The 12202-nt window shown below is 36.9% G+C and overlaps 1 protein-coding gene across 5 annotated transcripts in view; it reads right to left on the bottom strand.

Annotated features, from left to right (window-relative positions):
• mast2 (microtubule associated serine/threonine kinase 2) overlaps positions 1 to 12202 on the bottom strand; it is a 139825-nt gene that overhangs the window by 16949 nt on the left and 110674 nt on the right. For 3 of the 5 annotated variants that reach the window (XM_084128185.1, XM_084128187.1, XM_084128188.1), the window contains 6 exons: positions 9603 to 9678; positions 8944 to 8964; positions 7332 to 7410; positions 6210 to 6364; positions 2185 to 2260; positions 1342 to 1551 (listed from right to left, as the gene is read on the bottom strand). In XM_084128185.1, coding sequence (XP_083984311.1) covers positions 1342 to 1551; positions 2185 to 2260; positions 6210 to 6364; positions 7332 to 7410; positions 8944 to 8964; positions 9603 to 9678 — 617 coding nt within the window. The remainder of the gene's footprint in view (positions 1 to 1341; positions 1552 to 2184; positions 2261 to 6209; positions 6365 to 7331; positions 7411 to 8943; positions 8965 to 9602; positions 9679 to 12202) is intronic. The other 2 variants (XM_084128186.1, XM_084128189.1) reach the window with 1 other exon arrangement.

Below are 12202 nucleotides of genomic sequence, written 5' to 3'. Positions count from 1 at the left end.
TAAATATATAATTGCACTGTAACAAATATAATATAATTGCACTGACACAAAATAAAGTGTAACCAAATTTTAAAATCAGTGCATTCCTTATATGGGTAACTAAAGTCTGGGTTCGAAGTGTAATACTCTATAACAAATAACAAAAAACTACTATGATTCACAATTCAAATTTGAATAAAGTAAACCCTAGCAGGTGAATTATAAAAATTTAAATAGTCTAGTTACAGTACATGTTTTGAGTGCTAAACTGTCAACAAGTCTTCAAATCAACAACATAAAATAGCATCTGAGACTATGACCTTGACTCAATGCACCCCTGGAAAGTAAAAACAATCAAACTCAACTGTTGGATCCACATGGTTTCTGAGCGTGCTCTGCTCCCAACGCTTTAAAACGTGCTGAAGAACCTCCTCTTCCTCTAGCCGCCTCTGCCACGAAACGCAGGACATCCTTTGAGCGAGCGAGGAAGCATTAAATGGAGAAATTTGGAATGCTTTTCTGAGTTCACCTGCTGAAGATGCGATTTATACCGCGTCCCTGTCTGGCCCACCTGTCACCATCGGCTCCCAAACTAAAACAGCCAATTAGCACGGGCTGGATGATGTCATCCCTACTCGCCTGAATGCCAAGTATGTCTGCGGTGATAGCGCGGCGACTGCATGAGATCACGATGTGCGCATTTTTGATTCTGGCAGGTAACAGCAACGGGATGGTTATGGACAACCAACCGAAAGAGGGGAAAACCTGACCTAATCCCTCCTTCCAATCTCACTCTCTCCCTTTCTCTCTCTCTCCCGCCTTGTCTCTCACTCCCCGCACCCCCCTGTTGGGTGCCTGGAATACTCATCCGTCACCAGTGGTGGTTACTGGGGTGTGAAATTAAATTCAGGAAGGTGCTGCACTCCCCATTCCAATACACAACAAACACACACACTTTCATACTTTCCTGCACACATACGATTTGTGGGATCAGTATGGGACCTCTGGGAGTCATAACGTTGCCCCTGTGGCACCGTAACTGAGCTAATCAAGACATCAACGACATCTCCTGAGTCCTGACTAATGCAGATGTGACAGGTGACCACAGACTCAACAGAATAACGAACGAACATCAGGGAACCAAAAACACATGTGATAGAGTTCTTTATGACTACCCAGCAGTATAGAGATGACCTCTGGCCTGCTGTGATGACATCATACTTAGGCAGACATGGATTTATGGCTAAGGAACAACAGGAAGGACCTCACTGAAGCTGTGTGTGACAAGGAGTCAATACTCTTGAAATATATGCCATCAGCTTCCAACATACTCTCCACACGTGGCTGTCCTTGCATACTCACATCCTGGTGTAGCTTCTCAAGGTTCTCCTGTAGCTCGTAGAAGTAGCGGGAGGTGATGAGACCCTCACGGGATTTGTCCAGGCAGTCCCGAGACAGTTCGATGACCTGGTGGTGGATGAAGCTCAGGACGCCGTCAGCTAAAGGCATGACTTTGTCAGGAGCTGATGAGGATATGAAATCAGCCAACCGTTCCTCCATCTGAGCAGTAGCCTGTGGGACAGAAAGATCCTAGTTCAACAAAGGCCAAGCTATGGAGAAACAGAGGCATCCAGCCACCCATAATGCATGACTACGTTTAGTCAAATATATTTCTATTTATTGATTTTATTTTTTTACCACATTTATGACCTTTTTTTTTTTTTTTATCCTTTAACAAAATAAAAAATAAAGTCCATTTTGTCATTATATTACACCTTTAAACACATTCTGACATAGCTGAGCAGGCCAGAGCAAATGGAAAAAGACGTAATATTTTAATACAACAGTGAGTGATTTACATATTTATTTATTCATAGTCTGTACACATTTATGCTAATTAATGTCTTTGTTTACATTTTTTTGAATTAATTTTATTTCAAATATTGCTCATTTATTAACAGTAGCATTATTAATTCATTTGTAATTATTATTACTATTAGTATTATTAATATTTTTTATATTACAGTTATTATTCAATTAACATTCTGGCACCTTAGTATTTATTAACAGTAAATATTTCTCTCTTTTCTGTCTCTGTGTGTATTGGTGCTTTAGCAATGTCAATAAAGTAGTTTAACGTGTGAAAATGAGACTCTGTCCAGTGTATTTGAGTTGTGCAAGTTCTGCGTCAGTTTTAGACCTCACCTTAGGGAAACGCTCCTTGTAAACATGGTTCATCATGATGATCTCATGGTCAAATGATATGGGTGAGCGTCCAGGGCTGAAGAACAGAAGAAAGAAAGAAAAATAAGTGGAGAAAAGAATCAACAAATGGGATTTACCTTACCTTTCTTTTTGTTGCTGATCATATAGTTTCAACCCTAATGTCCCTCTGCCTTCAAGCAAACATTGTTTAGTGCCCTATACCTGTAATCTAATGTGGATGATGCACTGGAGCACCTGTAGTTTCTGACATAGCCAACCTCATTCATGTCAAAGTAGAATCTTCAATCAGAGACGCTCCACAGGGAATATTGAGAGATATGGCTTGTGTAGATATACTAGTATGTGTGTGTGTGCGTGCGTTTTATTCAGGGACACAGATTACAGATGCAGCTGGGACCATATGAGTCACTCCGGTTAGTAAAGGTAAGCTGGTCATGTGACCCGAGGATGAGGTAATGCTATAAGTCGTCATTCGAAGGCTTGCGCTCCCTATTAGCCCACCTGATTGAATAAAAACAAACTAACCATAGCACATCTGGTCCACCTCCAGGGTGCTGTTGAGAAATGCGCCAACACACACACTTACACACTAAATTGGCTCATCTACAGGTGTGTCAATAACAATATGAGACAGGGGAAAATATTCTAGTCAAATCTTCAACTTACTTGAGAGCCATTTCAATCAAAAATTATGATCTGACCATGACTGCGGTAAAGGTTAACTCTGACAGAGATTGATTCGCAGCTGAAGGGAGCTGCATTAACAATCACACTGAGAATATTTCTCCAGCTGAGTGAGGTAGAGAGAAAAGACGAGGGAAAAAGAACATGCCTTGGAGCGATCCTCTACTTTTATTAAATAAAGAATTTACTGTGTGCAAAGAATCAATGTGAACCTCCTGCGGCGCAATAACATTCTGGATTCAGACAGATGATAATTAGTGAATGTAATTATTTTTCTCTGATGGATGCAGAAATGTCCTTGCAGCCCCAAAAAGCATCATGTTTTTGAGAAATTACCTTGAAAAAATATTCTAGTTATAGTTTTGAGCCACATGGATTTAATTGAAGTAATGTTCTGTGCAGGAACATAATGGATGTAATGGGGGAAATAAAGGACGGACAGCTATTCATATACGATTTGTTATGGGAGAAAATAATGTAGTGTTTGGGTTAGAAAGTATAAAAAGAAAATTGAGTGATAAAAGGAGAGGAACAAATTTGAACAAATTCCTAAGTATGAAACTTTGACATGCCAACATTTTCTCTTACAGCTCTTTGAGGAAAGATGTGTTCTTACTTTTCCAAAGAATTTGGACTTTATTGCATCAGAATATGCCTACGTCCTAATATTTTCTATGTCTAAATATTCAGTATTTACAAAACAGAAATGTCATCGTCATCAAAGGTTACGTGACAATGCCAACACGGCAGATTTAAATGTTTTTTGAAAGAAGTCTCTTATGCTCAGCAAGGCTGATCAAAAATACAGTAATATCAGTAATATTGTAAAATATTTTAAAAATATTAAATTTAAATTAAATTAAATTAATTTTTTAATTTAAAATAACCACTTTATTATTATTTTTTGGAATTTATGTACAAATATATTCAAATTAAAGTCATGTAAAATTCTTAATTGAATTAATTAATGTTCGAGAACTTCGTAAAAATATTTTGTCTCAGGAAACTGCCTGTTATTTGTCCCTCGCATCACCCTGGTTAGTACACAGCTTTACAATGAAGGACAAAATATGAATATTGGTTTCAGTAACTGTAAAAATGAAAATTTATCTGAAAAGAATGTGAAGACTAACCGAGAGAGATGCTATCACATGGAACAAAAGAAAAACAAAGGGAGAGGGGAGAGGATGAGAGTGTGTAAATGTGTCACAGCTGAGCACAGAAATGACCTCTAAATCCCTCCGAGGTGCTGGAAACCAGGGAAATCAGCTAGTTAATTGGCCGTGACAGAATGGTCTGCACTAACACACACAATCGGATGACATCACCAACAAAGCCATAGACACCGTCACAGTCATTTTAGGCACATTCTGATATATTATGCATGTTCATTTAAAAATAAAGAAATGGCTTGGCTAGCCGGAAGGAATCCAGAATGTGTCTGTTGTATTTTGGCACTGAGCCCTTTATTAAAATAATATTCTAATTTCCAGCTACTGCTACCAAACCATTTGACATATGGATGATGGATGGTGACCACTGCACATTGAGCTCATTACTCATCGACTGTGTGTTTGAGTGAGTTAAAAGATGTAAAGAGGAAGAATGATGGAGAACCGTGAGTGAACACTGCATGAAGAAGCGTCGCTGTCAGTTCTCTCCACATGTCTGCTGTCCAGGGTGTGAAATTAGCATAATACTGCTACATTTCCTCATCTCTAATTAACCAGTTTGAGCTTGACTGCAAATCCCCTCAACCTCCTCCCTCATTCAGTCTTTTCATCCTTCTCTCCCTTCTTTCAACAGAAGAAATGGACAATCCTGGGAAGCAATAATCTGTAAAATGTGGCAACAGCAAACCTCACTATCTCATCCAATATTTATGGATCTAATTCTGGAGTGCTGAACCCCCTGCTGAGTGTGTCTAGATACTAAAAGAGGCAAGGCCAGTGTTTCCTGAATAAGTCATCTTAACAGAAAAAGAGAAAGAGCCAAAGGGGAAGGAGAGCGAGGAAGAGAGATGTGTTTACAGATAAGAAGCTCATGAAGGAGGTCTCTTTCTTAGAGTTCAGGAGGAAATGATTTAGTCTGTCAGGTCCTGGGCAGAAGTTTGAATGACTACTAGAGTCATCATACAACTCTACTGCAGAAAAAGAGTGGATACGAGTGGAGATGTATATCCTGTATATATATATATATATATATATACATACACACACAGTGCTTAACATATTTATTAGACCACTACCCAATGCAAGGTTTGTGCAACAGCTTCCCTAAACTAACAGCATTAGTGATTACCAAAATCAATTTTTATGTTTCTGTAATAGTTAATCCACCAGTATGTGTAAGCTCTTTAGTCACAGTTGGCCAAGTCAAAGTCAGGACTTTGAACAAATTTTTGATTTAGTGGATTCAAAATAGATCGCACAAAAGTTTCTTCAAAAGCAAGTCTTTGAGAACAACTGGAAACTATTTGGAATAATTCCAATAACAACAGAGAAAAGTACAGTACATAAAAACAATGCCAGCAAGAACGCAAGCTGTTATCAAGGCCAAAAGACGGCATACAAAATATTAGGTTTTTTGGTTATTATGTGTGAATAAAGACATTTTTAGTTTTAAATAAGTTTTTGACAGATTCCTAATTTATCTTTATAATGACAGGTGGTCTAATAAATCTGTTAAGCTCTATAAATCTAATAAATATTTCTCCTCTATCATGCTCATCAACCATGACTGATCTGGACATTCAACCTTTTTTTTTTTTTGTTGTTGTTGTAATTTTCATTATTCTTAATGGTGACTCCTATTACTCATTACAGTAATACAGTGTTTTTTTTTTATTAAATCAGAATAAAGGCAGTAAAACAAATACTACATATAAAAATATAATTATTCTTTTACAGTAATATGATTTAGTTTTTTTTGTGAAATTGGTGGAAATAATGGTCATTCAATTAAATTTACATTTCATTTCAAATTTACAATTTGCATTATTCTGGGGTTAAATATGACATGGACATTTTTATTGACAGGCAGAGAGAGGCATGAAGAAGATGTGAAGGCAGAGGAGTGAAGAGGCATCAATGTGAAGGGCACAAAGGCTGAATTATTTGTCTTCTACTTCTTCTAGGAGGGAGTTAAGAGTCTAGAGAATGAGGTGGCAGAGTCCTGTCAGATCTGAAGATTTGGCCTTTAAAAATGTGAGTGAGTGAGAGCCTGAGGGCCCAGCTGACATCACACACACTCACAACGTCAAGTTCACTTGAAAGGCAACTTTTGATTGCTGTGAAATGGGAATCTGTAAGTGTTTGTACCTGAGACTGCGGGAGCGTGGTCGCATGGCTGGCGATCTTCTCCCGTCCTCATCCGTGATGCTCTCCGAGCTGAAGTGTTTGGTGAGGAAATGCAGCTCGTCTGCAGTGGGCTGGAAGGGCAACTGGTGCAGCTTCTCCTGAGATGAACATGATGACTGTGAGAAGCAGAGAGGGAGGGATTACAAGGACAGAAGGCATTGCATAGGCTGCCCTGACTCTCAATCAACTGCATTTGTTTGCCGAAAAGTTGTTGATTGTTAGTCTTTGCAAATCAATTTTCCTCAAAATATTCAGGCCAAATGGGAAAAATATTGAAAATAATAATACATTTATTTAACTATAATATATAGCTTTCTTTTTTTCTATTTTTTTAAACAAATAAATAAATAATAAAATCATGAGAAAATGTCCAGGTTATATTTCAAGTTAAATAAATAAATAAAAAGTTAATAATTATATTTTGCATAAAGAAATTGGAACATATTTTAGGACCATTAATTGCATTATGAGATTATTACTTTAATACAAAAAAAACAAAAAACATTCTTATAACTATATTGCATGATGATAATTGCCATTAAAATATTATGACATAGCAAAAAATCTTAATTACCCTAACAATAGGCTTTATTTTCATTATAATATATATTTTTTATTTCTGGACATTTCTTAAGAGTTTTCTTAAGACATTTAGTTCTTAATCAGTAGATTTTTCCCCTTATGTTTTGAGTTGAATAAAATCTCTACAGCCTTTAGAATAAAATTTGGCCTGAACTAGAAAATGTATTTTCATCTTTCTGCAGAGACTTTAATGGGGCTTGTGCGGTTTGAACTGATTCCCCAATGAAAGCAGCAGCCAGACTGAGTTACAGTCAGTTTTCGGGGACAGAACTCTTTTGAAGTGAATGCATTGATATGAAGCTACTGGCTTTACTTCAGGCTAAGGCGACCTGCTTTGTGTCTAGAGTTTATCCCACTGTAGGGTCAATAGGATAAACCTTCCGGGCAAGTTAAGGCTTGGGATCAAATGCAATACCAAACAGTGAGGCATATATATGGGGGTTGATACAACACGGAGGGACTACAGAAAGAACATGAGCACAAACACACACAGATACTCACCGAGACTGTTGAGCTGGGGGTGTTGGTTCCATAGCCAGAGGACGGCAGAGAGGCGAGAGACCAGCGACGACCATCCGTCCTAAAAGTGTGGATGAGGGAAAGGTGAAAATCTGGTCTTGACAAATCACTGCTGATATTCTTGCAAGTATCAGGACCAGTAGAAATACATGGCACAAGGAGCATTCAGACGAACAACAATAAAATCACACAATCAGAGCAGAATAAAGCACCACAGATTAAAATGTCCACAAAAACTAACATTTGAAAAATAAACAATGATTATGATTATTAAATTCAACTGTGCAGCTAAATAAGGCTTGCATATGAAAGCCATTTAGCATCTGTGATAATGGCTAAGCTGCCCATACAGGAACTTACTTTTATTTCAGATATGCATATGAAGCCTTTTCATGCAGATCAAATAAATAGCACAGTGTGAATTCACCCTACGTGGCATGATGGCTTTTAGCACACAACAGCAACACATTGATGTATCATTCAAGCACATAAATCAATGATGAATGATATTAGGAATTTAGCAGAGCGTAAGCGTTCCTTTACTTGGACACAAGGAATTTTGCATAATCTATTTGACCCCTGATTACAATGTGCAAAACATACACAAGACATTAATGATTTTAATAATCACAGGTACAACTGTAGCAAATAAGACATTAAAAAATACAGTAACATTTAAAAGTTTGGGGTCAGTATGTTTTTTTTTTTTAACAAATTAATTTAGCAAGGATGCATTAAATTGATCAAATGTGACACTGAAGACATTAAGAAATGCAATGCTTATTAATCAATTAACCCTTCAATATGAAGAGTTGTTCATGTCAAGTTCATATCAAATTCATGTAATGTTTGGTTTTCAAAAAAATTTAGGCAAAACAATGGTATTCAAGATTGATAATAATACGAATTTTGTTAGGCAGTAAATCAGCATATTAGAATGATTTCTGAAAAATCATGTGACACTGAAGACTGGAGTAATCGCTGTTGAAAATTCCCTTTTTGCTATAACAGGAATAAAATGCATATTAAAATATAAAACAGTTATTTTAAATTGCAATAATCTTTCACAATATTACTGTTTTTTATGCAGAGACTTTCAAAGACATGAAAAATCTTACCAACCCAAAACTTTTGAATGGCAGTGTACATCTTTAATTTAAATAATTTTGATATGAAAATATTGCACAAGAAAACATGTAGCCAACATTTACCACATGTTTACATCTTATATGTATAGAGAGAGAGAGAGAAAGAGAGAGAGAGAGAGAGAGAGAGAGAGAGAGAGAGAGAGAGAGAGAGAGAGAGAGAGAGAGAGAGAGAGAGAGAGAGAGAATATTTATAATTTCATTTATGCCAAGAAACTTGTGGAATATTTTTGAAGATTGGATATCAGTTCTAAACACACAGTCAAGCTGAATGAGTTGGGATGATTAATAATTTATCATTCCAATACATAAATTAAGTGGTCTGAGATGTTTTTAAACACATCTGACTGTCAGCTCTAATGAAATGGAAACATGATGTTTGGTGTAAACAGCCATGCTGAAAGCAGACACAGGAAATGATGTTGTAAGGGAAGCGGGGTAATTATTACCTGTCAGCCCTGTGTCCATGGCTGTATGGAAGAGAGTACAGCATTAAAAAGAGATGCTACTGTGAAGGCATCTGATCTAATGTGCATCTTTTACTTTCTCATGACCTTCACTCACACTATCAGATTCAGCTCTCCCTTTCGTTAAATGTGGAATTCGTATACACCCGAATTGGATTCTTGTCTTAAAGTTATTTTGTAACATCAGTGTGCTGTACTTTGTCCATTAGGTGGCACTGTTGGTCCATGAGCGATTTGGACTGGATGACTCAATGGTCTTTGCTCTATGGCTGACATTCAAACGAATCTTTTTAATTAAGCCTGGGGTCATCAGCTCTGTGTTCTCTCCCAGTAGTTAAAGCATTACCATCTTTTGCTGCTCAATTACCAATTCAGATTTACTCATTAACATTCTTGGTGTCATTATTCAGAGCCACAGTGAAGGATTACAAATGAATTGAAAGTGGGGTGCTTAATAACCAGCAGATGAGAGGCAAACTATGACAACAATATTTGCAAGAAGAGCAAAGAGATTTCTTGCTCAGTACTTGCTCAAACATGATAAAGACTGTAAAAAGTTTTATAAGAACTTACTCACAGAATGTGAAATATTGTACAATTAAATGTTTTGTTCTATAAGATGCTGATAAACTGTGACTCACCTGCGAGCTGGCACAAAAGAGAAGTGGGCCGCAGTGTTTGGGGAGAAATTGCGTGGACTGTCCAATGGGCTGGATCCTGAAAAAGACCAAAAACTTGACATTTAGGGAATTATTCACAACAATTAAGCTCAACTACCCATTATCAGGCCAGACGGGTACAAATAACTGCTGGAAAAAAAGCACAGACTTCATACTTTAAACCACTAGGAGGCATATCATGCCCATCATAAGTAAACATAATTGCCCTACGGTCCTTACCTCTTCTTTTCTGCTAAAATCTTTCCCCTTTTATTCATCAAAGCCCTTTTAAGATAACAAAACCCTTTAGAAGAGTGGGCTTCTTATGTAGGCTGTGTTGAGACCATAGTGACGTGGATAAAACACACTTTGATCACAGGTCTTTTCTTTTCTCCTGCACAGCTCTCTGAGAATAGATTAGTGCGTAGAATGTGAAGCACTTACGGTGTTTAAGTGCTTTAGACAACAGGGCCCCTTCCACTAAAAATGCCTCAAGTAGAGTGATGTTTCATAATGAGTGTTATAAAATGATTTGCAGACCATGCGCAAAGAATCCTTTACTGATTAACTGATTAATTGATTAGCTCCAATTCATATTCAGGCGCTTTTGCTAAAACATACTCTTTATCTCTATTCCAGTGATATTTAAATGGCAAGAAGATTTCATAGCCTGGGCTCACAGTATGGTATATTTTTAAGTCACAATTTAGGATAGATTACATAGAAGTTTATAGATTAAGACATGTATAACTGCTATGACTAATATTACTAGAAAAAAAAAGTGATCTAAAAACCACTATTCCTAGTCATGTGTGAATTAAGGAGCACAGATCCAGGCATCATCAATCAATCCAGTCAATGCGAGCAACGGGGTGCTTCTATCTGGACTGTCTAGTGCAGCTCGAGTCACAATCCCCCATGCATTAATCATGCATTAATGCATTCGTCAAGCGGCCTGTGCCAAATCTTAAATATTAATGAGAGCATAATTCTTTGTCAGGAAGTGACTGTAGGAACAGCTGCACACAGCTGGACTGGGACACGGAGCAGTGTGGATCTGTCACGGAGATGCATTCATTTCAAGGAGAATCCCATCATGGAGAGTGTAGGAGAAGGCATAATGGTGTGCTACACAGCGAAACATCTGCTTATTTTTCATCACGGAAACTGTAGAGGATGAAGGGTTAGCTGAAGAGAAGCAGACTCTTTCTCATATGATACACAGCTGAGAGAAGAAAACTAATCAGCACCCTGTTGAATTACACATGCTATGTTCACACCACAGCTGGATGTGGTACGGATCAGTTTTCTGGATGATAGTGTGAAAATTACAGAATTGTGTGTGAAAATCTTATTTTCATGTGTGAAAATAAACAGCATACTAACAGATTTTTAAAAATGTGACAGGAATAAATGCAGCGCTTTCGTCAATCTAACTCGACATCCTTCATAACTGCATGCTTAATTTATCCTTGGATCATTCATAATATGAATGTATATATATATTGCACAATATTAAGCACTGCACAGAAAAATCGAAAAATACAAAATAAAAATACAATTAAATAATATTATATATAGATCAAATATTATTACACTTTGATAAATATTAAAATACTAATGCTGATGAATAAACATATAGTAAATAAATGTTATTCGAATTTATAATAAATAATAATAATAAATGAAATCACATACAAGTATACAATAACATTTATAAAAATAAAAAAACTTAAATAGAAAATTAAGAGCTGGAATTTACAAAGATTAAAAATCAGATGTTTTGTGATCTTCATTTTTTTCACATAGTGATCAATTATGTTCTATACAGATCAATCTAATATGCTTACTGAAACAACAGCATCACAGTAGTAGTGAGTGCTTTCCAGTTCTTTCAGATCTATTTGTCTTAAGTGTAATGATTCACAAAGCACTGAGTGCAGTATTTAATTATTGTGCTGCTGGTGACATAACCTGGCAAACAGCTTCCTGAAACAGACTGTAATGGGGTGCAGTGTAGCAGTGCATACCCCCTGTTGATTGTGCTCAGTTGAGTTTGAAATAATTTAGCCTCCGCCGCTTTTGTTGGCAGTCACATTAAAATGCTGCTAATGGCTTTGAAGTGCTTAAAATGAAGCAGCATTTGGGTTTATGTTCCCTTTTAGATTTAAATATTGCAAGCACATAACTGAGTGATGCAGTATGGACAAAAACAAACAATGTTTCCTCATGTGATTTATATCAGGACCGAGCACTTCAAAGTACAATAAAAATCCTGAATCTTTATTCTACAATGCTAGTGTGGTGACAAACTAAGCTTTTTGTTGTCTCTTTACACACTGTACTGTGTGTGCTGATGGTTTAATCCAGTAATTCAGTGAGAAGATGGAGTTGACAAGCCGACGTCAATGATTAGGACTGCAGCACAGTATTTACCATTTTAAGAGCCCGGCTGAACAGTGTGAGCATGATCTGAGCGCTTTATGTGTGCTCATGACTGGAGATCAGTTATAAACACACAATCAGTCATCTCCTTAATCTCTCTACACACACACACACACGCACAAGAGAGAGAGAGAGAG

This window comes from Abramis brama, assembly GCF_963993115.1.
Source record: "Abramis brama genome assembly, chromosome: 11".
NCBI lineage: Eukaryota > Metazoa > Chordata > Actinopteri > Cypriniformes > Leuciscidae > Abramis > Abramis brama.
Note: the sequence above shows the minus strand (reverse complement) of the source record. Positions and strands in the feature narration are given on the sequence as shown.